The sequence below is a fragment of the Salmo trutta genome, chromosome 13 (genome assembly GCF_901001165.1).
Source record: "Salmo trutta chromosome 13, fSalTru1.1, whole genome shotgun sequence".
Taxonomy (NCBI): Eukaryota; Metazoa; Chordata; class Actinopteri; order Salmoniformes; family Salmonidae; genus Salmo; species Salmo trutta.
Genome location: NC_042969.1, coordinates 59,698,425 through 59,724,393, shown reverse-complemented (window position 1 = coordinate 59,724,393; position 25,969 = coordinate 59,698,425). Strand labels below are relative to the sequence as shown.

Here is a 25,969-nt window from a genome sequence, read left to right as displayed (position 1 = left end):
CAGGCACCAGGCACCAGCCACCAGCCCACACACACCACTCACAACCTAGCATTCACATACCTACATTACGTATGCACTCACAAACTCAAACTTGTTGCAGGTTCTTAATAAAGATGTCCGTAATCTATGATCGGATTTTAGGAATACTCTAGTGTCTAGTCCATACCATCAGAGGACTTAGCTTCTACAGTACATCAGTTCTGTCCATAGCATGAGGTGCTACTGTGGTGCAACACCTTCCTCTAGTGGCCAGTCTCTGTAACTGCACCTCCTCACAGTGCAGCGCCCAGGCAGCGGACAGCGACAGACAGAGCTCTATTATACTCAATGATAATGTTTCTATTTCAGAACTTTTCAAGTCATTGTGAGTTAACTAGCAATGTTCTAGCATTTAGCCAAACCCCCAACATTACGGGCTACTAGTAAATCTCCCATTCCAATAAACAGCATGTGTGTGTGTGTGTGTGTGTGTGTGTGTGTGTGTGTGTGTGTGTGTGTGTGTGTGTGTGTGTTTGAGCTGCGGGCTGTGTTTTGACGCAGTATAAATAAATAAAAACAGAAGGCTGCTGATTGATATCGGGGCATAAAAGCCAGAGTTTTGTTATGTTCTCTTTTAATGAAAACTATCATTTCTACCTCTTGCCTTGGAAAGGAAATGGGCAACACTGCAGGAGTTATTTGGTCATAAAGTGCAGAATACAGTAGGAGATCCACTAATGTAGTATTTCACTGTGTCACTATAGTGACTTTGCAGTATATCTGAATGAATTCTAAGACACATAACTATACAACCCTAACCTTTAGTATATCACAAACCTTTCACTTTGTACAGACTCAAGGAGATAGAGATGGAACGTTCCAGTGAACTACATACAAATAAGGAAGCACACACACACACACACACACACACCACACACACACACACCACACACACACACACACACACACACACACACACACACACACACACTCCACCAAGTGCAGTGGTCCCACATTGACAGACACATGCAGGCTTTAGGCAGAGACTGATATCACTGGCACAAAGGTTACAAATTCAATCAGTGTGGATGGAAACGGCCACCCAGCACCCAGTCACTGTGTCCCATGAAAATATGACTTCTTCTCTCTCTCTCTCTGTGTGTGTGTGTGTGTGTGTGTGTGTGTGTGTGTGTGTGTGTGTGTGTGTGTGTGTGTGTGTGTGTGTGTGTGTGTGTGTGTGTGTGTGTGTGTGTGTGTGTGTGTGTGTGTGTGTAAACCGGCCCTGGAGGCAACGTGGAACATATCGCTGGGTCGACAGAAACGGACCCATTAAAAATTTCAACAGGGCAGCACTGTCACTTTCACCACTGCATCACAATAAAGGAGGGATGTTACAGGAGGGTTGTTACAGGAGGGATGTTACAGGAGGGCGAGAGGGAGGAGAGATAATAGAATAGAGAAGTGACATTCGTGTGATACATCAGGAAAATAAAGCCATGAAATAATATGTGAGGAAAGGTTAGCCTGTCTTTCTCACAGCACAATAAAAGAGGACAGACAGCAGAATGAGAGAGAAAGGAGTTATTAGAGTAGTAACATCAGCATATAAGGAAATCAGTTCATTGAAATAAATTCATTAGCCACTAATCTATAGATTTCACATGACTGGGAATACAGACATGCATCTGTTGGTCACAGATTCCTTAAAAAAAAACAACGACAATGAGCCTCAGGATCTCGTCACAGTATCTCTGTGAGTTCAAATTGCCATCGATAAAATGCAATTGTGTTCATTGTCCGTAGTTTATGTCCGCCCACACCATAACCCCACCAGCACCATGGGGCACTCTGTTCACAACTATGACATCAGCAAACCGCTCGCCCACACGACGCCATACAAGCTGGCTACCATCTGCCTGGTACAGTTGAAACCGGATTCATCCGTGAAGAGCATACTTGAGCTTCCCTGGGGCGGTTTCTGACAGTTTGTGCAGGTCCTGGGCTGGCGTGGTTACATGGTGTCTGCGGTTGTGAGACCGGTTGGACATACTGCCAAATTCAGTAAAACGATGTTGGAGGCAGCTTAAGGTAGAGAAATTAACATTCAGTTTTCTGGCAACAGCTCTGGTGGACATTCCTGCAGTCAGCATGCCAATTGCACGCTCGCTCAACTGTGGGATTGTGTTGTGTGACAAAAAAAATGTTTTTTTTTTGTCCCCAGCACAAGGTGCACCTGTGTAATGATCATGCTGTTTAATCAGCTTATTGATATGCCTGTCAGGTGGATGGGTTTTCTTGGCAAATGAGAAATGCTCACTAACAGGGATGTAAAGTGTTAGAGAAATAAGCTTTTTGTGCGTATGGAACATTTCTGGTATCTTTTATTTCAGCTCATGAAACATGGGACCAATATTTTACGTGTTTATATGCGTTTATATTTTTGTTCAGTATAGTTTACCCCATAATCATAATCCTAGTTCTCTCTGCAGCATTGAGTGGGCACCTTGAAGCCAACAGCTTGACCTGACGTTTAACCTAGACGATGACTTGGAGATTACTATGACAATACATTGGCACTCAAGAGTACCTCGCTCACTCTCCATGCAGCTGGATGAGTTGAGGGTCTATGGACGTGCTCATCTCCCTCAAGTGCCTGTGAGTGAGCCTGCATCTGGCAGGGGGGGAATGAGCTGAGGGACACCGCCCTCTGCTGGACAAGACATGCAATATACCGGCACACCACATCAATAGGGCTAGTATTGAAAGTATATCTTGTAGATTCCATCTGACCCACACCATTTGTTTGCTTCAGTAAAAAGTATGTCCCACACAATGACATAGACAGTTCACCAGCGGTATTCAGCGCAAAGATAGAGGGGTGGGACTTACAGGGGTGATGCCATCTGATAGGGTGGTCATGCTGATGGACGTGCTCATCTTGTCAGAGGAGGAGAGGGAGGGAGGGGATGGGCTCCTCTTCTCCATCACTTCCTGTCTCTGGAGGAAGTCACGCCAGGCGCGCTGGATACTAAGAAACATACACACATAGCCAAGAGTGAAACACACACGTACACACACACACACACACACACACACACACACACACACACACACACACACACACACACACACACACACACACACACACAACTCACATCAACACCTTGGTCTCCAGTGGGGGCATGTTGAAGTTGTTCTCAAGGTCTGTAGTCAGCTGGTGACTGAGAGGGAGATAGAGCGGGGTAGGGAGGAGAGAAAAAGAGAGAGCGAGAGAGAGAGAGAGAGGGGAGAGGAGGGAGGGAGGGTGAGAGAGTGTAAAGAGTACAAGTACACAGAGCTGAGTTCTAATCATTCCAGTGCCAGTGTCGGGGTTATCAGTAATTATACAGAGATGCCCTGGTCCCCACTGCTGGGAAATGTAGTTTTACAGTGCACATGAGTGTGCATGTGTGTATGTGTGCCAACCTACAGTACCTCTGCAGCTGAATGCTTTCATCATTGACATGCTTTAAGCCAGTCTGGAGGCTCTTCAGTTCGTCCTATGAGAGAGTGAAAGAGAGAGAAGGAGAGAGAGAGAGAGAGAGAGAGAGAGAGAGAAAGAGAGAGAAGAGAAAGAGAGAGAGAGAAAGAGAGAAAGAGAGAAAGAGAGAGTGAGAGAAGAGAGAAGAGAGAGAGTGAGAGAAGAGAGAGAAAGAGAGAAAGAGAGAGTGAGAGAAGAGAGAAGAGAGAGAGTGAGAGAAGAGAGAGAAAGAGAGAAAGAGAGAGTGAGAGAAAAAGAGAAAGAAAGAGAAAGTGATTACAACAACAATCTCTCAGACACACATACTGTACAGAAAATAAACCCTATTTTTCTCATCTCCTTCTTCTCTAACTTTTGTGTGTGCGTGTGTGTGTGTGCGTGTGTTTTTGTGTGTGTGTGTGTGTGTGTGTGTGTTGAGTGCGATCTCATCTGCTCAGCACTGGTACCCCTGTAGGGAGGTAGTAAGGCAGTATCTTGGAGAGGTTAGATGTTTCTATGTGAAGTTAGTAAAGTTAGCTGTGGAAGTTCTCTGTTGATTTTGTCAGTGAGCATTCAGCTGTGTTTGGCCCAGAAACAGAGAGAAGGACAGAGACCCAGAGGCAGCATGGAGCAGTCAGAGGAGACAGGAGGTTGGGTGGGGTGAGGAGGTTAAATGGATCCTCCAGGAAGTCAACTTTAGTGTTTATCATTCATGACACCACATAACAGAAAAGGTTCTCTAGTCTCACAAATGTTGGATTAGATACCACTGGTCAATTCCCACTGCTGAGGAGGGAAACATGTTTACACTGTGATGGATCAATCCCACTGCTGAGGAGGGAAACATGTTTACACTGTGATGGATCAATTCCACTGCTGAGGAGGGAAACATGTTTACACTGTGATGGATCAATTCCACTGCTGAGGAGGGAAACATGTTTACACTGTGATGGATCAATTCCACTGCTGAGGAGGGAAACATGTTTTACACTGTGATGGATTCAATGTCCACTGCTGAGGAGGGAACATGTTTACACTGTGATGGATCAATTCCACTGCTGAGGAGGGAAACATGTTTACACTGTGATGGATCAATTCCACTGCTGAGGAGGGAAACATGTTTACACTGTGATGGATCAATTCCACTGCTGAGGAGGGAAACATGTTTACACTGTGATGGATCAATTCCACTGCTGAGGAGGGAAACATGTTTACACTGTGATGGATCAATTCCACTGCTGAGGAGGGAAACATGTTTACACTGTGATGGATCAATTCCACTGCTGAGGAGGGAAACATGTTTACACTGTGATGGATCAATTCCACTGCTGAGGAGGGAAACATGTTTACACTGTGATGGATCAATTCCACTGCTGAGGAGGGAAACATGTTTACACTGTGATGGATCAATTCGACTGCTGAGGAGGGGAACATGTTACACTGTGATGGATCAATTCCACTGCTGAGGAGGGGAAACATGTTTCCACTGTGATGGGTCAATTCCACTGCTGAGGAGGGAAACATGTTTACACTGTGATGGATCAATTCCACTGCTGAGGAGGGAAACATGTTTACACTGTGATGGATCAATTCCACTGCTGAGGAGGGAAACATGTTTACACTGTGATGGATCAATTCCACTGCTGAGGAGGGAAACATGTTTACACTGTGATGGATCAATTCCACTGCTGAGGAGGGAAACATGTTTACACTGTGATGGATCAATTCCACTGCTGAGGAGGGAAACATGTTTACACTGTGATGGATCAATTCCACTGCTGAGGAGGGAAACATGTTTACACTGTGATGGATCAATTCCACTGCTGAGGAGGGAAACATGTTTACACTGTGATGGATCAATTCCACTGCTGAGGGAGGGAAACATGTTTACACTGTGATGGATCAATTCCACTGCTGAGGAGGGAAACATGTTTACACTGTGATGGATCAATTCCACTGCTGAGGAGGGAAACATGTTTACACTGTGATGGATCAATTCCACTGCTGAGGAGGGAAACATGTTTACACTGTGATGGATCAATTCCACTGCTGAGGAGGGAAACATGTTTACACTGTGATGGATCAATTCCACTGCTGAGGAGGGAAACATGTTTACACTGTGATGGATCAATTCCCACTGCTGAGGAGGGAAACATGTTTACACTGTGATGGATCAATTCCACTGCTGAGGAGGGAAACATGTTTACACTGTGATGGATCAATTCCACTGCTGAGGAGGGAAACATGTTTACACTGTGATGGATCAATTCCACTGCTGAGGAGGGAAACATGTTTACACTGTGATGGATTCAATTCCCACTGCTGAGGAGGGAAACATGTTTTACACTGTGATGGATCAATTCCCACTGCTGAGGAGGGAAACATGTTTACACTGTGATGGATCAATTCCACTGCTGAGGAGGGAAACATGTTTACACTGTGATGGATCAATTCCACTGCTGAGGAGGGGAACATGTTTACACTGTGATGGATCAATTCCACTGCTGAGGAGGGAAACATGTTTACACTGTGATGGATCAATTCCACTGCTGAGGAGGGAAACATGTTTACACTGTGATGGATCAATTCCACTGCTGAGGAGGGAAACATGTTTACACTGTGATGGATCAATTCCACTGCTGAGGAGGGAAACATGTTTACACTGTGATGGATCAATTCCACTGCTGAGGAGGGGCGTTTAGCCAGAAACATGTTTACACTGTGATGGATCAATTCCACTGACGTCAAAATGCTGAGGAGGGGTGAATAAAATTATGCTTTAAATCCCCCTCTCCTCTAGCTTTAATAATTCCCTGTAATAAGCGCTGACTTGCCCCTGCATAAGTGATCAGACTAATTAAATTACAAGTAGAATTAAACTGGAGTTTCGTCTCTAGAGCAGCCAGGGGCCCACAGCAAGGCACAGAGTGGGTGGGAGGTGGATCAGGAGAGGTGTGTGTGTGTGTGTGTGTGTGTGTGTGTGTGTGTGTGTGTGTGTGTGTGTGTGTGTGTTTGTGTGTGTAGGTAATCCTTTTGATTTTATGAGATGAAAGTGGTTGATATCTATGTATTTGCATGTGACTGTTTGGTGCCCACAAAGCGTTTTAAAATCCTATCATAGCATTCATAATCTCCTGCATCACAGTATGTTCCTCTGTTCTGTACCATCACAGAGTATCTATGTCACAGTATGTCCTCTGTTCTGTACCATCACAGAGTATCTATGTCCCAGTATGTTCCTCTGTTCTGTACCATCACAGAGTATCTATGTCACAGTATGTTCCTCTGTTCTGTACCATCACAGAGTATCTATGACACAGTATGTTCCTCTGTTCTGTACCATCACAGAGTATCTATGTCACAGTATGTTCCTCTGTTCCGTACCTCACAGAGTATCTATGTCACAGTATGTTCCTCTGTGCCGTACCATCACAGAGTATCTATGTCACAGTATGTTCCTCTGTTCCGTACCATCACAGAGTATCTATGTCACAGTATGTTCCTCTGTTCCGTACCATCACAGAGTATCTATGACACATTATGTTCCTCTGTTCCGTACCATCACAGAGTATCTATGTCACAGTATGTTCCTCTGTTCCGTACCATCACAGAGTATCTATGACACAGTATGTTCCTCTGTTCTGTACCATCACAGAGTATCTATGTCACAGTATGTTCCTCTGTTCCGTACCATCACAGAGTATCTAAGTCACAGTATGTTCCTCTGTTCCGTAACATCACAGAGTATCTATGACACAGTATGTTCCTCTGTTCCGTATCATCACAGAGTATCTATGTCACAGTATGTTCCTCTGTTCCGTACCATCACAGAGTATCTATGTCACAGTATGTTCCTCTGTTCCGTAACATCACAGAGTATCTATGACACAGTATGTTCCTCTGTTCCGTACCATCACAGAGTATCTATGTCACAGTATGTTCCTCTGTTCCGTACCTCACAGAGTATCTATGACACAGTATGTTCCTCTGTTCCGTACCTCACAGAGTATCTATGTCACAGTATGTCCTCTGTTCCGTATCATCACAGAGTATCTATGTCACAGTATGTTCCTCTGTTCCGTATCATCACAGAGTATCTATGTCACAGTATGTTCCTCTGTGCCGTACCATCACAGAGTATCTATGTCACAGTATGTTCCTCTGTTCCGTATCATCACAGAGTATCTATGTCCCAGTATGTTCCTCTGTTCCGTACCATCACAGAGTATCTATGTCACAGTATGTTCCTCTGTTCCGTACCATCACAGAGTATCTATGTCACAGTATGTTCCTCTGTTCCGTACCATCACAGAGTATCTATGTCACAGTATGTTCCTCTGTTCTGTACCATCACAGAGTATCTATGTCACAGTATGTTCCTCTGTTCCGTACCATCACAGAGTATCTATGTCACAGTATACATCATCTGTCCCATCTTAGCTTTGAAACAGATCAACAAACAAAAACCCAAGACAAACACACACGTGCACACACGTGCACACGCGCGCGCACGCACACACACACACACACACACACACACACACACACACACACACACACACACACACACACACATACACACACACACGTTGTTTGTATGTATAATCTGCTGCATGCTGGGGAAATCAAGGTGGAGTAATCTCGCTCTCTCCCTCTCTCTGACTCCCTCTTTCTCTCCCTCTCTCTGACTCCCTCTCTCTCTCCCTCTCTCTGACTCCCTCTCTCTGACTCCATCATTATCTCCCTCTCTCTGACTCCCTCTCTCTCTCCCTCTCTCTGACTCCCTCTCTCTGACTCCCTCTCTCTGACTCCCTCTTTCTCTCCCTCTCTCTGACTCCCTCTTTCTCTCCCTCTCTCTGACTCCCTCTCTCTCTCCCTCTCTCTGACTCCCTCTTTCTCTCCCTCTCTCTGACTCCCTCTCTCTCTCCCTCTCTCTGACTCCCTCTTTCTCTCCCTCTCTCTGACTCCCTCTTTCTCTCCCTCTCTCTGACTCCCTCTTTCTCTCCCTCTCTCTGACTCCCTCTTTCTCTCCCTCTCTCTGACTCCCTCTTTCTCTCCCTCTCTCTGACTCCCTCTTTCTCTCTCTCTCTCTGACTCCCTCTCTCTGACTCCCTCTCTCTGACTCCCTCTCTCTGACTCCCTCTTTCTCTCCCTCTCTCTGACTCCCTCTTTCTCTCCCTCTCTCTGACTCCCGTCTTTCCTCCCCTTCCTCTGAACTCCCGTCTCTCTCTCCCTCTCTCTGCTTCCCTTTTTCTCTCCTCCGCTTTCTCCTACTCTTTCTCTCCTCCCGCTCCTGACTCCCTCTTTCTCTCCCTCGCTCTGACTCCTCTTTCTCTCTCCTCTTCCTGACTCCCTCTTCTCTGACTCCCTCTCGCTGACTTCGCCTCTCTCTGACTCCTCTAATTCCTCGTCCCTCCTCTCTGACTCCCTCTTGCTCTCCTCTCTCTCCTCTCTCTGGACTCCCTCTTTCTCCTCCCTCTCCTTCTCTGACTCCCTCTCTCTCCTCCCTCTCTCTGACTCCTTTTCTCTCCTCATCTTTCTCTCCTCTTCTCTCCCTCGCGCTGACTCCCTCTTTCTCCTCTCCCTCTCTCTCCCTCTCTCTCTGAACTCCCTCTTGCTCTCCCTCTCTCCTGACTCCCATCTTTCTCTCTCCCTCTCTCTGACTCCCTCTTTCTCTCCCTCTCTCTGACTCCCTCTTTCTCTCCCTCTCTCTGACTCCCTCTTTCTCTCCCTCTCTCTGACTCCCTCTTTCTCTCCCTCTCTCTGACTCCCTCTTTCTCTCTCTCTCTCTGACTCCCTCTTTTTCTGACTCTCTGACTCTCTACTTTCTCTCGCTGACTCACCCTTTCTCTCTCTGTCTATTTCTGCTCTGTCTCTCTCCCTCTCTGTCTCAGCTGAAGTGGCAATTACTCCTATTGTACAGTACGTGATAACTGGGGTTTGAGCTGTCCTCCAATCACGTCCTCTATCTGCTTGGTTGAGGGGTGACGTCATCCCGCTCTGTCCACTCTCATGGTGTCATGCATGAGAAATGTCCTATCCCGGCAAGGCTCCAAATACAGTTAAACCCTGCTATCTAACTTCACTTCACTTAGAATCAATGTCACCCTGGCCTCCCCAATCCCCCTAATACCATCCCAGACAGACATCCTTCGTGCCCGCCCCAGAACCACTGACCACTTTGTGTGTGTGAGCATGTGTGTGTGTGTGTGTGTGTGTGTGTGTGTGTTAGTGAAAGTGAGATTATGTGCTGATACCCAGTGTGCATTATCAAGCAACCAACAAAGCGGTGAGTTCATCAGGCTACTCACCAAGCCCTATATATCCTGTATCGATCACTAAAACTAAAACCAGATTCATTGTTCACAACCCTGCTGGAGCTCTCTCTTGTGTGAGATAGTTAATGTCCGTGTCCAAAACACAGACAGAAAGACAAGCTGTTCTCTCTCCTAAAGTACTTTTCTCTCCTTCTGCTCCAATCCATCCCTTTTCCTCTGTAGCACCCAGCCCGGTGTTAGGAGAGGAACTGCATTGCCTGCCAAAATGGAGCCAGGAAATAAACCAGGGGTTTGCATAATTTAGCAGCGGTGCGGGCAGAAAATCTATAGTCATTTTGGGATTTGGCAATGCCAAGCAGGAAGTATTGATTGTTTGGCGGTGCTGGTAGATTTATGGTGAGCTGTAGAGGCCAGAGAGGAGAGGAGGGATAGCACAGCTTAGACCTGCTGATGGAGACGGGACCTTGAACTCACAGGGCTGTACACAAAACACAGGAAAAAGAGCTACTGACAGCCAGCTACACCTCAACCGCTCCTCCCCTCCTCTCTTCTCCCCTCCTCTCTCCTCTTCTCTCCTCTTCTCCCCCCCTCTCTTCTCCCCTCCTCTCTCCTCTTCTCTTCTCCTCTGATCCCCTCTCCTCCCCTCCTCCCTTCTCCCCTCCTCTCTCCTCTTCTCTCCTCTTCTCACCTCCCCTCTCTTCTCCTCTGATCCCCTCTCCTCCCCTCCTCCCTTCTCCCCTCCTCTCTCCTCTTCTCTCCTCTTCTCCCCCCCTCTCTTCTCCCCTCCTCTCTCCTCTTCTCTTCTCCTCTGATCCCCTCTCCTCCCCTCCTCCCTTCTCACCTCCTCTCTCCTCTCTCCTCTTCTCTATCCTCTCCTTCCCTCTCCTCCACTCGTCTCCTCCTCTCGTCTCTTCTCCTCCCCCCATATAAATGCTACTTTCATTCACTCCTAAACTCTCCCCTCCCCTCTCTGGCCAGGAAGAAGGAAGCAAGTAAGGAACGAAGGAAGGAAATAGAGCAAAATAGGTAAGAGGGAGGTCAAGTGGAGAGCGAGAAGAGAGAGGAAGAGAGATTGGAAAGGCAAGAGGGGGAAGGCGAAAGAGAATAAGAATATGAAGAGTGAAGGATAAGGAGCATAGGGAGGTAGAGTGAACGATAAGGACCATAGGGAGGTAGAGTGAACGATAAGGAGCATAGGGAGGTAGAGTGAACGATAAGGAGCATAGGAAGGTAGAGTGAACGATAAGGAGCATAGGGAGGTAGAGTGAACGATAAGGAGCATAGGGAGGTAGAGTGAACGATAAGGAGCATAAGGAGGTAGAGTGAAGGATAAGGAGCATAGGGAGGTAGAGTGAACGATGAGGAGCATAGGGAGGTAGAGTGAACAATAAGGAGCATAGGGAGGTAGAGTGAACGATAAGGAGCATAGGGAGGTAGAGTGAACGATAAGGAGCATAAGGAGGTAGAGTGAAGGATAAGGAGCATAGGGAGGTAGAGTGAACGATGAGGAGCATAGGGAGGTAGAGTGAACAATAAGGAGCATAGGGAGGTAGAGTGAACGATAAGGAGCATAGGGAGGTAGAGTGAAGGATAAGGAGCATAGGGAGGAAGAGTGAAGGATAAGGAGCATAGGGAGGTAGAGTGAACGATAAGGAGCATAGGGAGGTAGAGTGAAGGATAAGGAGCATAGGGAGGTAGAGTGAAGGATAAGGAGCATAGGGAGGTAGAGTGAAGGATAAGGAGCATAGGGAGGTAGAGTGAAGGATAAGGAGCATAGGGAGGAAGAGTGAAGGATAAGGAGCATAGGGAGGTAGAGTGAAGGATAAGGAGCATAGGGAGGTAGAGTGAAGGATAAGGAGCATAGGGAGGAAGAGTGAAGGATAAGGAGCATAGGGAGGTAGAGTGAACGATAAGGAGCATAGGGAGGTAGAGTGAAGGATAAGGAGCATAGGGAGGTAGAGTGAACGATAAGGAGCATAGGGAGGTAGAGTGAACGATAAGGAGCATAGGAAGGTAGAGTGAACGATAAGGAGCATAGGGAGGTAGAGTGAACGATAAGGAGCATAGGGAGGTAGAGTGAACGATAAGGAGCATAGGGAGGTAGAGTGAACGATAAGGAGAATAGGGAGGTAGAGTGAACAATAAGGAGCATAGGGAGGTAGAGTGAAGGATAAGGAGCATAGGGAGGTAGAGTGAAGGATAAGGAGCATAGGGAGGTAGAGTGAACGATAAGGAGCATAGGGAGGTAGAGTGAACGATAAGGAGCATAGGGAGGTAGAGTGAAGGATAAGGAGCATAGGGAGGAAGAGTGAACAATAAGGAGCATAGGGAGGTAGAGTGAACGATAAGGAGCATAGGGAGGAAGAGTGAAGGATAAGGAGCATAGGGAGGTAGAGTGAACAATTAGGAGCATAGGGAGGTAGAGTGAAGGATAAGGAGCATAGGGAGGAAGAGTGAAGGATAAGGAGCATAGGGAGGTAGAGTGAACGATAAGGAGCATAGGGAGATAGAGTGAACGATAAGGAGCATAGGGGGGTAGAGTGAAGGATAAGGAGCATAGGGAGGTAGAGTGAAGGATAAGGAGCATAGGGAGGTAGAGTGAAGGATAAGGAGCATAGGGAGGTAGAGTGAACGATAAGGAGCATAGGGAGGTAGAGTGAACGATAAGGAGCATAGGAAGGTAGAGTGAACGATAAGGAGCATAGGGAGGTAGAGTGAACGATAAGGAGCATAGGGAGGTAGAGTGAACAATAAGGAGCATAGGGAGGTAGAGTGAACGATAAGGAGAATAGGGAGGTAGAGTGAACAATAAGGAGCATAGGGAGGTAGAGTGAAGGATAAGGAGCATAGGGAGGTAGAGTGAAGGATAAGGAGCATAGGGAGGTAGAGTGAACGATAAGGAGCATAGGGAGGTAGAGTGAACGATAAGGAGCATAGGGAGGTAGAGTGAAGGATAAGGAGCATAGGGAGGAAGAGTGAACAATAAGGAGCATAGGGAGGTAGAGTGAACGATAAGGAGCATAGGGAGGAAGAGTGAAGGATAAGGAGCATAGGGAGGTAGAGTGAACAATTAGGAGCATAGGGAGGTAGAGTGAAGGATAAGGAGCATAGGGAGGAAGAGTGAAGGATAAGGAGCATAGGGAGGTAGAGTGAACGATAAGGAGCATAGGGAGGTAGAGTGAACGATAAGGAGCATAGAGGGGTAGAGTGAAGGATAAGGAGCATAGGGAGGTAGAGTGAAGGATAAGGAGCATAGGGAGGTAGAGTGAAGGATAAGGAGCATAGGGAGGAAGAGTGAAGGATAAGGAGCATAGGGAGGTAGAGTGAACGATAAGGAGCATAGGGAGGTAGAGTGAAGGATAAGGAGCATAGGGAGGAAGAGTGAAGGATAAGGAGCTTAGGGAGGTAGAGTGAACGATAAGGAGCATAGGGAGGTAGAGTGAAAGATAAGGAGCATAGGGAGGTAGAGTGAACGATAAGGAGCATAGGGAGGTAGAGTGAACGATAAGGAGCATAGGAAGGTAGAGTGATATAGAGGGAGGGAGTAGTGAAAGAGATGAGTGGAAGAAGGGATGCATGTAGTAGAAGCCTTCTCAGACCCTGTGGCTGTGGAGGAATTAAACTGGACCCACGCCAGCCCAGGAAAAGAGAGGGAGGGATGAATAGGGTGAGAGAGGGATAAAGGGAGCAAGGAGAGATGGAACTAGGCTGAGTTACAGACTTCATCTATCCACTGTACAGGTTGTAAATCTGTCTCTACGTCCCAGAAACCAAGCAGGGTTAAGGGAAATAGAGAGGTGAGGGGGGGGGGGGCTGTGTGTGCTAAGTTCTGATGAGACAGAGGTCTCTGAAATTAACCAGCAGACAGACAGATGGAAACCATTCAACTCATTGCACTGGGACCAACAGACTCTCTCACTTTCTCTCCACTCCTCCTCCTCTACCAAGCCTGACCTTATCTCCTTTATCCATCTCTCTTCCTTTCCCCCTCCTGTCTCCCAACTCGCTCGCTCTTACTCCATCTTTCAATCCATCTTTCTCATTGTTTCTACCCCCTCTCCTGTCTTTCTCCCATATCCCTCCCTCCCATCTCTCTCTTTAATACTTGATGAGCTTCTTGACGTATGTTGGCAGCAGATCCCAGCTCGTCCATCTACCGGCCCAGAAGCGGAAAACCGCACCTTAATCGGCAGTGTTTGCTTTCCTAATGAACTCAACTAACTCCGGCATAGAGCCACCAGGGAACTACACGGACGCTCAGGCCCACAGTAAACACTGGGTAAACACACACAACAGCAAGACAGTGACAGCTGCACAGATAGACAGACACTCAGACAGTTACAGTGAGCAGGCTGAATCACCTCTGAGCCAAAACCTGTCGGGTCCTGAAATGTTACACACAGGTTTAAACAATATTCAGCAGACCATCTGCCATCCCATTCAACTCCAACACACACATTGATGCAACCTCTCTCTTGTCTTCATGCATGCACGCATACACACACACACACACACACACACACACACACACACACACACACACACACACACACACACACACACACACACACACACACACACACACACACACATACACACACACACACACACCAGCCCTGAAGCAGCCTCTACCAGTCATTCCTCCCTGAGGGGCCCCTAGGCTGAGAGCAAGCCGGCGCAATCTTTTCCATCTCTGTCACATCGGCCATCACTTTCCTCTACCACAGGGACACAGCCTGGCAGCACACTGACTCTGGGAGGGAGCATGTGTGTGTGTGTGTGTGTGTGTGTGTGTGTGTGTGTGTGTGTGTGTGTGTGTGTGTGTGTGTGTGTGTGTGTGTGTGTGTGTGTGTGTGTGTGTGTGTGTGTAGCAGGACGAGGTTGTGTGTCTGGGCTGTCTGTCCCTGAATGACCCTGCTTGGCCGATTGAGCTCTCACACACACATACACACACACTCTCCGCTCTGTGGACTAGGCTAATGACAGTCAGTGTAATGGTGGAAAGAAGAGGAGACAGAGAGGAAGACCTGCATATTGATAGGAAGGAAATGGAGCAGGCATAATCCCCACATTTAGTATGAAGGATACACACTGTATAGGGCAGGGTAACACTAGACAATGTTAAAGTGACATTAGAGGTTGTGGAGGTCAGAGGCTGGTAATGGATATATAATGGTATTATAAAGAGAGTGTAAATGGTTGACTCTACAGTCCCTCAGGGAGGCCATTCCTAACTAACCCCAGCAGACATCAGGGACCTGGCGTCTCTCCTCCTGTTCCCCCTGGTACCTTACTCTCCCCTCCACAAGCTGCTCTTTCCTACAGGCTGGCATGTGCCCACTCTGCTCTCCATCAGACCTCTGACACACACAATCCAGAGGTCCCTTGTTGCCCAGGCGACAGAGTGAGCATCCGTGTCGTGCCAGTGAGATGCAGCAGGCTGAAAGCCAACACTGGTATAGTCTAATGAGAGAGAGAGCTGTGTTACTACGCTGAGATCATATACACCTGTCAGTGGAGCTTACAGGGAAGAGGTGGAGCATTGAATCCAGCAGCCCCTATACCAACCTGTTTCCTACAGCCTGATAATACGCCTCAACCTGGGAGAAGATGTAAGTTAAGGAGGCATTTTAAAATCAGGACATAAAGGAAGGTCTGACGTTCTAAAGGAGTTTTGTTGAAACCGCTAAAAGTGCAAGTCCTTCTCTAGAAGGTTAATTTCTACAGAGAGAATAGAGCCATTCTACTACAGTATATTATAGTCTGTGGCACAGCACCCTTTATGCTACAGCCTGTCCTGGAGTAATTAATGTGTTTTAACCCCCTCTAGTGTGCAATAATATCAGCTATAAAACTAGCCATTAACATGTCTTAAGAAGCCCTTATACATGTACAGCCGCATGGTGTGTGTGTGTGTGTGTGTGTGTGTGTGTGTGTGTGTGTGTGTGTGTGTGTGTGTGTGTGTGTGTGTGTGTGTGTGTGTGTGTGTGTGTGTGTGTGTGTGTGCGTGTGCATGCATGCAAACCCGTTTTACAGCCGTCTTCAATACCACCTTGTGGTGTTTGTGTCAGCAGCATAACAATGCAGTGTTAACGATTCCACAGCTATGAGAGCCTAACTATAAATATATACAGCCATTAAGTCTTTTTATTGAACTTTACAGCCAACTGGAGACGAGAGTTGCTTTGTTAGCTAGTTAATAAGGCCATATTGTCATTTCTATGGGGTGTAGTTAAACAGGACGGTGACAGGTTCAAGTCATAGTGGAGTGTGGAGATCATTATCAGTTGACGTGTGTTAACTTAGGCCTGGGGTTCAGTTAACCATCGCACACACACACACACACACACACACACACACACACACACACACACACACACACACACACACACACACACACACACACACACGCGCTATCTGGCAGTGAGGTAGGGCTGGTGGTCTGGTATGTCCATGTTGTAGGCGTAATGAAGAAGAAAGCCATTCGAGGAGAGAACCCTCCAGCCCTGATAAATGACAGAGGCGGGGGACAGGGAAAATGGGAATCAGTGATGTATACTTAGAGACCGACCAAGGAAGGAGAGAGAGAGAGAGAGAGACAGAGAGAGGGAGGGAGGGTGTTGATTAGAGGAGAAACTGTTTTTAAGGCGATAAAGCTTGAAGCCTAGTTTCCACTTCCTTCTTTTTTGTGTAATCTCCAGCAATCTCTCTCTTCCTGCCATTTGTCTTCCTTCTTTCTTCTCTCTTCTCCATTTTCCTCTCTTTGTCCCTCCTCCCTAATGAGGAGAGTTGCTTTTAATGGAAACCCACTAATATATTACTCTAACGTTTCAGTAATGCTTCCATAACTCTTCCGTAACACTTTGCTTAGCCCCTGCCCCCGCCCCCGCCCCCCCGTAGAGATGATTAAATTCACGGTCCAGTTACGGCCCTCTGCTGAAACCGCTAACCTCGGCCACTAGCAACCGTGACCGCACACTCTAAAAAGCAGGGCCGTGAGTGTTCATTAAAAAACCCCAGCACCGATCACAGGGAGAACACAGCCATAAAAACAATTAATCTGGCTATAAACAAGCCATTCTGGCTGTCGGACAGGCAGGGAACCACACAACCATGATATTAGACCAGGAGTAGGGGAGTAGGGCAACACACACACACACACACACACACACACACACACACACACAATCACACTTCTAAAATGAATGTGTTAAATACGCCTTTGCAGCCTTGCAGTGTACGTCTACATACAGCGCATCTCAGTACATATCTACAGTGGTTTAGTGATTTTCTCATTAACGTAGTATCACAGAGTGTCTCAACACCAATCACTATGTTAAACAGCACGGGGGGAAAGACAAGGCCAGACTGTCACACCTTTCTATCACAATGAAACAAGGAGATTGAAAAAACACAGACATTCACATCATAGAGCATGATAAATCATGAGACTGAGGCTAAGATTTAGCAGCATATCCTCAATAGTCTATTAAAGCAATGAAAAATGTAATCTCCCAAGTTCAAATCCTACTGCACATTAGGCTCATCAATCCGTCATGCTTTGATATGGCACTGGCTGCTGGTTCATTATGACTTTCACCAGCCAGCCAATTGTGGACTTGCATCAGTGTGAATGCCATGTGACAGGGTGAATGGGCCAGGCAGGTCACCCGTGAAACAAGTCAGTATTCGACGTCCATCCGTGTCTGAGGACGTCGGGAGATGATGTGGAAACCGATGAAGAGAAGTAACCAAACACTTCGAAATGTGACGTTTGGAACAACTTAGAAATATGACGTTTGGAACAACTTAAAATGTGACATTTGAGAAATATGGATGAACGTCTAATTCTGACATAAGACTGTGAGAGCTTGTTGGAATGGGCATGTCAGGGCACACCAAGTGGCATTCTTACTCTACACGAAATGACACCCAAATGCGCTAACCTACACAAAAGTGGCATATGTGTGTGTGGGCAAGTGCAGGACTGTACTGTCTATGCACACGCAATGTGCGTGTGTGTGTGTGTGTGTGTGTGTGTGTGTGTGTGTGTGTGTGTGTGTGTGTAGACTTGGGGTTTGTAGATGATGTGTGATGAGATGTGTGTAGATGTGTGATGAGATGTGTATAGATGATGTGTGATGAGATGTGTGTAGATGTGTGATGAGATGTGTATATATGATGTGTGATGAGATGTGTGTAGATGTGTGATGAGATGTGTATAGATGATGTGTGATGAGATGTGTATAGATGATGTGTGATGAGATGTGTGTAGATGTGTGATGAGATGTGTATAGATGATGTGTGATGAGATGTGTATAGATGATGTGTGATGAGATGTGTATAGATGATGTGTGATGAGATGTGTATAGATGATGTGTGATGAGATGTGTGTAGATGTGTGATGAGATGTGTATAGATGATGTGTGATGAGATGTGTATATATGATGTGTGATGAGTCTCAGGGTTTATCCAGTCTGGTGTAATGTAGTAATGTATGGTGTAATGTAGTAATGTAGTAATGTATGGTGTAATGTAGTAATGTAGTAATGTATGGTGTAATGTAGTAATGTATGGTGTAATGTAGTAACGTATGGTGTAATGTAGTAATGTAGTAACGTATGGTGTAATGTAGTAATGTATCGTGTAATTTAGTAACGTATGGTGTAATGTAGTAATGTAGTAACGTATGGTGTAATGTAGTAACGTATGGTGTAATGTAGTAACGTATGGTGTAATGTAGTAACGTATGGTGTAATGTAGTAACGTATGGTGTAATGTAGTAATGTAGTAACGTATGGTGTAATGTAGTAACGTATGGTGTAATGTAGTAACGTATGGTGTAATGTAGTAATGTAGTAACGTATCGTGTAATGTAGTAACGTATGGTGTAATGTAGTAATGTAGTAACGTATGGTGTAATGTAGTAACGCATGGTGTAATGTAGTAATGTATGGTGTAATGTACGGTGTAATGTAGTAATGTAGTAATGTAGTAACATATGGTGTAGCATAGTAATGTATGGTGTAGCGTAGTAATGTAGTAATGTATGGTGTAATGTAGTAATGTATGGTGTAGCGTAGTAATGTATGGTGTAATGTAGTAATGTAGTAATGTATGGTATAATGTAGTAATGTAGTAACGTATGGTGTACGAGAATAGATAGAGGAGCTCTCTCCTCCACAGGGTCACCTCTAGAGAAGAGATAGAGGAGCTCTCTCCTCCACAGGGTCACCTCTAGAGAAGAGATAGAGGAGCTCTCTCCTCCACAGGGTCACCTCTAGAGAAGAGATAGAAGAGCTTTATCCTATACATCCTAACACCAAATGACTGTGTGACTCACACACTGCAATTTTCTCCTTTCTGCCTCACACACTGACTTTCTCTCCACTCTGTCAGACATCCTGTCTTTCTCTCCACTCTGTCAGACATGCTGTCTTTCTGTCCTCTCTGTCAGACATCCTGTCTTTCTGTCCTCTCTGTCAGACATCCTGTCTTTCTCTCCACTCTGTCAGACATCCTGTCTTTCTCTCCACTCTGTCAGACATCCTGTCTTTCTGTCCTCTCTGTCAGACATCCTGTCTTTCTGTCCTCTCTGTCAGACATCCTGTCTTTCTGTCCTCTCTGTCAGACATCCTGTCTTTCTGTCCTCTCTGTCAGACATCCTGTCTTTCTGTCCTCTCTGTCAGACATCCTGTCTTTCTGTCCACTCTGTCAGACATCCTGTCTTTCTCTCCTCTCTGTCAGACATCCTGTCTTTCTGTCCTCTCTGTCAGACATCCTGTCTTTCTGTCCTCTCTGTCAGACATCCTGTCTTTCTCTCCACTCTGTCAGACATCCTGTCTTTCTGTCCTCTCTGTCAGACATCCTGTCTTTCTGTCCTCTCTGTCAGACATCCTGTCTTTCTGTCCTCTCTGTCAGACATCCTGTCTTTCTCTCCTCCCTGTCAGACATCCTGTCTTTCTCTCCTCCGTCAGACATCCTGACTTTCTCTCCTCTCTGTCAGACATCCTGTCTTTCTGTCCTCTCTGTCAGACATCCTGTCTTTCTGTCCTCTCTGTCAGACATCCTGTCTTTCTCTCCTCTCTGTCAGACATCCTGTCTTTCTGTCCTCTCAGTCTCATGTCCTGTCTTTCTCTCCTCTCTGTCAGACATCCTGACATTCTGTCCTCTCTGTCAGACATCCTGTCTTTCTGTCCTCTCTGTCAGACATCCTGTATTTCTGTCCTCTCTGTCAGACATCCTGACTTTTTTCCCTCTCTGTCAGACATCCTGTCTTTCTGTCCTCTCTGTCAGACATCCTGTCTTTCTCTCCACTCTGTCAGACATCCTGTCTTTCTGTCCTCTCTGTCAGACATCCTGTCTTTCTGTCCTCTCTGTCAGACATCCTGTCTTTCTGTCCTCTCTGTCAGACATCCTGTCTTTTTCTCCTCCCTGTCAGACATCCTGTCTTTCTCTCCTCCGTCAGACATCCTGACTTTCTCTCCTCTCTGTCAGACATCCTGTCTTTCTGTCCTCTCTGTCAGACATCCTGTCTTTCTGTCCTCTCTGTCAGACATCCTGTCTTTCTCTCCTCTCTGTCAGACATCCTGTCTTTCTGTCCTCTCAGTCTCATGTCCTGTCTTTCTCTCCTCTCTGTCAGACATCCTGACTTTCTGTCCTCTCTGTCAGACATCCTGTATTTCTGTCCTCTCTGTCAGACATCCTGACTTTTTTCCCTCTCTGTCAGACATCCTGTCTTTCTGTCCTCTCTGTCAGACATCCTGTCTTTCTCTCCTCTCTGTCAGACATCCTGTCTTACTCTCCTCTCTGTCAGACATCCTGTCTTTCTCTCCTCCCTGTCAGACATCCTGTCTTTCTCTCCTCTGTCAGACATCCTGTCTTTCTCTCCTCCCTGTCAGACATCCTGTCTTTCTCTCCACTCTGTCAGACATCCTGTCTTTCTGTCCTCTCTGTCAGACATCCTGTCTTTCTGTCCTCTCTGTCTAACATCCTGTCTTTCTCTCCTCTGTCAGACATCCTGACTTTCTCTCCTCTCTGCCAGGCATCCTGTCTTTCTGTACTCTCTTTCTAACATCCTGTCTTTCTCTCCTCTCTGTCAGACATCCTGTCTTTCTCTCCTCCCTGTCAGACGTCCTGTCTTTCTCACCTCTCTGTCAGACATCCTGTCTTTCTCTCCTCTGTCAGACATCCTGACTTTCTCTCCTCTCTGCCAGACATCCTGTCTTTCTCTCCTCTCTGTCAGACATCCTGTCTTTCTCTCCTCTCTGTCAGACATCCTGTCTTTCTCTCCTCTCTGTCAGACATCCTGTCTTTCTCTCCTCTCTGTCAGACATCCTGTCTTTCTCTCCTCTCTGTCAGACATCCTGTCTTTCTCTCCTCCCTGTCAGACATCCTGTCTTTCTCTCCTCTGTCAGACATCCTGTCTTTCTCTCCTCCCTGTCAGACATCCTGTCTTTCTCTCCACTCTGTCAGACATCCTGTCTTTCTGTCCTCTCTGTCAGACATCCTGTCTTTCTGTCCTCTCTGTCAGACATCCTGTCTTTCTCTCCTCTGTCAGACATCCTGTCTTTCTGTCCTCTCTGTCAGACATCCTGTCTTTCTGTCCTCTCTGTCAGACATCCTGACTTTCTCTCCTCTCTGTCAGACATCCTGACTTTCTCTCCTCTGTCAGACATCCTGTCTTTCTGTCCTCTCTGTCAGACATCCTGTCTTTCTGTCCTCTCTGTCAGACATCCTGTCTTTCTGTCCTCTCTGTCAGACATCCTGTCTTTCTGTCCTCTCTGTCAGACATCCTGTCTTTCTGTCCTCTCTGTCAGACATCCTGTCTTTCTGTCCACTCTGTCAGACATCCTGTCTTTCTCTCCTCTCTGTCAGACATCCTGTCTTTCTGTCCTCTCTGTCAGACATCCTGTCTTTCTCTCCACTCTGTCAGACATCCTGTCTTTCTGTCCTCTCTGTCAGACATCCTGTCTTTCTGTCCTCTCTGTCAGACATCCTGTCTTTCTGTCCTCTCTGTCAGACATCCTGTCTTTCTCTCCTCTCTGTCAGACATCCTGTCTTTCTCTCCTCCGTCAGACATCCTGACTTTCTCTCCTCTCTGTCAGACATCCTGTCTTTCTGTCCTCTCTGTCAGACATTCTGTCTTTCTGTCCTCTCTGTCAGACATCCTGTCTTTCTCTCCTCTCTGTCAGACATCCTGTCTTTCTGTCCTCTCAGTCTCATGTCCTGTCTTTCTCTCCTCTCTGTCAGACATCCTGACTTTCTGTCCTCTCTGTCAGACATCCTGTCTTTCTGTCCTCTCTGTCAGACATCCTGTATTTCTGTCCTCTCTGTCAGACATCCTGACTTTTTTCCCTCTCTGTCAGACATCCTGTCTTTCTGTCCTCTCTGTCAGACATCCTGTCTTTCTCTCCTCTCTGTCAGACATCCTGTCTTTCTCTCTTCTCTGTCAGACATCCTGTCTTTCTCTCCTCCCTGTCAGACATCCTGTCTTTCTCTCCTCTGTCAGACATCCTGTCTTTCTCTCCTCCCTGTCAGACATCCTGTCTTTCTCTCCACTCTGTCAGACATCCTGTCTTTCTGTCCTCTCTGTCAGACATCCTGTCTTTCTGTCCTCTCTGTCTAACATCCTGTCTTTCTCTCCTCTGTCAGACATCCTGACTTTCTCTCCTCTCTGCCAGGCATCCTGTCTTTCTGTACTCTCTTTCTAACATCCTGTCTTTCTCTCCTCTCTGTCAGACATCCTGTCTTTCTCTCCTCCCTGTCAGACGTCCTGTCTTTCTCACCTCTCTGTCAGACATCCTGTCTTTCTCTCCTCTGTCAGACATCCTGACTTTCTCTCCTCTCTGCCAGACATCCTGTCTCTCTCTCCTCTCTGTCAGACATCCTGTCTTTCTCTCCTCTCTGTCAGACATCCTGTCTTTCTCTCCTCTCTGTCAGACATCCTGTCTTTCTCTCCTCTCTGTCAGACATCCTGTCTTTCTCTCCTCCCTGTCAGACATCCTGTCTTTCTCTCCTCTGTCAGACATCCTGTCTTTCTCTCCTCCCTGTCAGACATCCTGTCTTTCTCTCCACTCTGTCAGACATCCTGTCTTTCTGTCCTCTCTGTCAGACATCCTGTCTTTCTGTCCTCTCTGTCAGACATCCTGTCTTTCTGTCCTCTCTGTCAGACATCCTGTCTTTCTGTCCTCTCTGTCAGACATCCTGTCTTTCTGTCCTCTCTGTCAGACATCCTGACTTTTTTCTGTCCTCTCTGTCAGACATCCTGACTTTCTCTCCTCTCTGTCAGACATCCTGACTTTCTCTCCTCTGTCAGACATCCTGACTTTCTGTCCTCTCTGTCAGACATCCTGTCTTTCTGTCCTCTCTGTCAGACATCCTGTCTTTCTCTCCTCTCTGTCAGACATCCTGTCTTTCTGTCCTCTCTGTCAGACATCCTGTCTTTCTCTCCTCTCTGTCAGACATCCTGTCTTTCTCTCCTCTGTCAGACATCCTGTCTTTCTGTCCTCTCTGTCAGACATCCTGTCTTTCTGTCCTCTCTGTCAGACATCCTGTCTTTCTGTCCTCTCTGTCTAACATCCTGTCTTTCTCTCCTCTCTGTCAGACATCCTGTCTTTCTCTCCTCCCTGTCAGACGTCCTGTCTTTCTCACCTCTCTGTCAGACATCCTGTCTTTCTCTCCTCTGTCAGACATCCTGACTTTCTCTCCTCTCTGCCAGACATCCTGTCTTTCTCTCCTCTCTGTCAGACATCCTGTCTTTCTCTCCTCTCTGTCAGACATCCTGTCTTTCTCTCCTCTCTGTCAGACATCCTGTCTTTCTCTCCTCTCTGTCAGACATCCTGTCTTTCTCTCCTCTCTGTCAGACATCCTGTCTTTCTGTCCACTCTGTCAGACAACCTGTCTTTCTCTCCTCTCTGTCAGACATCCTGTCTTTCTCTCCTCCCTGTCAGACATCCTGTCTTTCTCTCCTCTCTGCCAGACATCCTGTCTTTCTGTCCACTCTGTCAGACATCCTGTCTTTCTCTCCTCTCTGTCAGACATCCTGTCTTTCTCTCCTCTGTCAGACATCCTGTCTTTCTCTCCTCTCTGTCAGACATCCTGTCTTTCTCTCCTCTCTGTCAGACATCCTGTCTTTCTCTCCTCTCTGTCAGACATCCTGTCTTTCTCTCCTCTCTGTCAGACATCCTGTCTTTCTCTCCTCCCTGTCAGACATCCTGTATTTCTCTCCTCTCTGCCAGACATCCTGTCTTTCTGTCCACTCTGTCAGACATCCTGTCTTTCTCTCCTCTCTGTCAGACATCCTGTCTTTCTCTCCTCTCTGTCAGACATCCTGTCTTTCTCTCCTCTCTGTATAACATCCTGTCTTTCTCTCCTCCCTGTCAGACATCCTGTCTTTCTCTCCTCTCTGTCTAACATCCTGTCTTTCTCTCCTCCCTGTCAGACATCCTGTCTTTCTCTCCTCTCTGTCAGACATCCTGTCTTTCTCTCCATTCTTTACTTTCTCTGTATTCCTTTTCTTAGTTTCTCCAATTATGTAATTATTCCACTGGGGTTTCTGACATTGTGTTATTGTGTTCCATGTCTGGAACATTGTAAAAGTTCTCTATGTGACTCGGAACATTCTGGCAACTCTGTTCAATGCCTCTGTCCAGCTTGCATACCCAGTGAACACAACAGCTGTATGTGCCAAAATATAAACTCACACACATGGTACACACATAAACACATGTGAGATAATATTACAAATACACACAGGGAACCACAAGTTTAACACACAACACACAAGGTACACACATGCACATGCACACGCACAAGCACACACACTCATCCTTTCTTACTAATCAAGAGGAATACCTATGTAAGAATGCTGTTCATTGACTACAGCTCAGCCTTCAACACCATAGTGCCCCCCAAGCTCATCACTAAGCTCAAGGGAATGGGTCTGAACCTCCCTGTACCTCCCTGTGCAACTGGGTTCATGACTTCCTGACTGGCCGAACCCAAGTGGTGAAGGTAGACAACAACATCTTCGTCACGCTGATCCTTAACACGGGGGCCCCACAGGGGTGAGTGCTCAGCCCCCTCCTGTACTCCTTGTTCACCCATGACCACATGGCCACGCACGTCTCCAACTCAATCATCAAGTTTGCTGGAGACACAACAGTGGTAGGTCGGATTACCAACAACAACGAGATAGCCTACAAGGAGGAGGTAAATGCCTTGGTGGAGTGCCTCAATGTCAACAAAACGAAGGAGCTGATTGTGGACTACAGAAGACAGCAGAGAGAGCATCCACATAGACGGGGCCACAGTGGAGAGGGTCAAAAGCTTCAAATTCCTTGGTGTGCACATCAGTGAGGACGTGAAATGGACCCTTCAGACAGACAGTGTGGTGAAGAATGTACAACAACCTCCGGAGGCTGAAGAAATTAGGCTTGGCCTAGGGCTGGGCGATATGGCCTACATTTTTACATTTTAGTCATTTAGCAGACGCTCTTATCCAGAGCGACTTACAGTAGTGAATGCATACATTTCATTAAAAAAAATTATCCGTACTGGTCCCCCGTGGGAATGGAATCCACAACCCTGGCGTTGCAAACACCATGATCTACCAACTGAGCCACACGGGACCTAAAAGTAATATCTACATTTTTTTTCTGAGGTTTGGACTATTCACCATATATATCTCGATAGCTTGTTTTTCTCTAAACAAATTAAAAAAGGCCAAGATATAATTCTTTATTGAATTTTCTTTATTAAAATGTTAAAAATATACAAGGCCTCAGGCTTATTTGTGCAAAACAAATGAACAACACAAATGAACACACACCCACACGTCTATTCTATTGTTTAGGAATGTTTGACCACTAGCTGTTTGAATATGTCATTTATATAATCATTTTGATTGAAAATGTTTTAATTTAGTTAATTTGTTGTTATAATTGTAACCCTCTCACCAGGCTCGAATATGACTCTCACAATATTAACTTATGCAGAGTATCTCAGCAGCATGGGATGTTAGGTGAGAAGGACATCTCCAATAAGAATTCCTATTGTAAACTATCTAGGGTTATGACAATAGGGTATTAACTTCAGAATAAATGATTATAGGTTTTTGTTATTGAATCAGGATAGACCATCCCATGCATTAAATTAAATTGAGACAATCAATGACTCCACCAACTCAATATACATAACGTTCCATATGTGT

General features: G+C 46.4%; 1 protein-coding gene across 1 annotated transcript in view; it reads right to left on the bottom strand.

The window, feature by feature from the left end:
• LOC115206793 (uncharacterized) overlaps positions 1-25,969 on the bottom strand; it is a 125,710-nt gene that overhangs the window by 6,143 nt on the left and 93,598 nt on the right. Inside the window, exons 6-8 of the mRNA XM_029773988.1 lie at positions 3,454-3,518; positions 3,135-3,200; positions 2,869-3,007 (exon numbers count right to left, since the gene is read on the bottom strand). Coding sequence (XP_029629848.1) covers positions 2,869-3,007; positions 3,135-3,200; positions 3,454-3,518 — 270 coding nt within the window. The remainder of the gene's footprint in view (positions 1-2,868; positions 3,008-3,134; positions 3,201-3,453; positions 3,519-25,969) is intronic.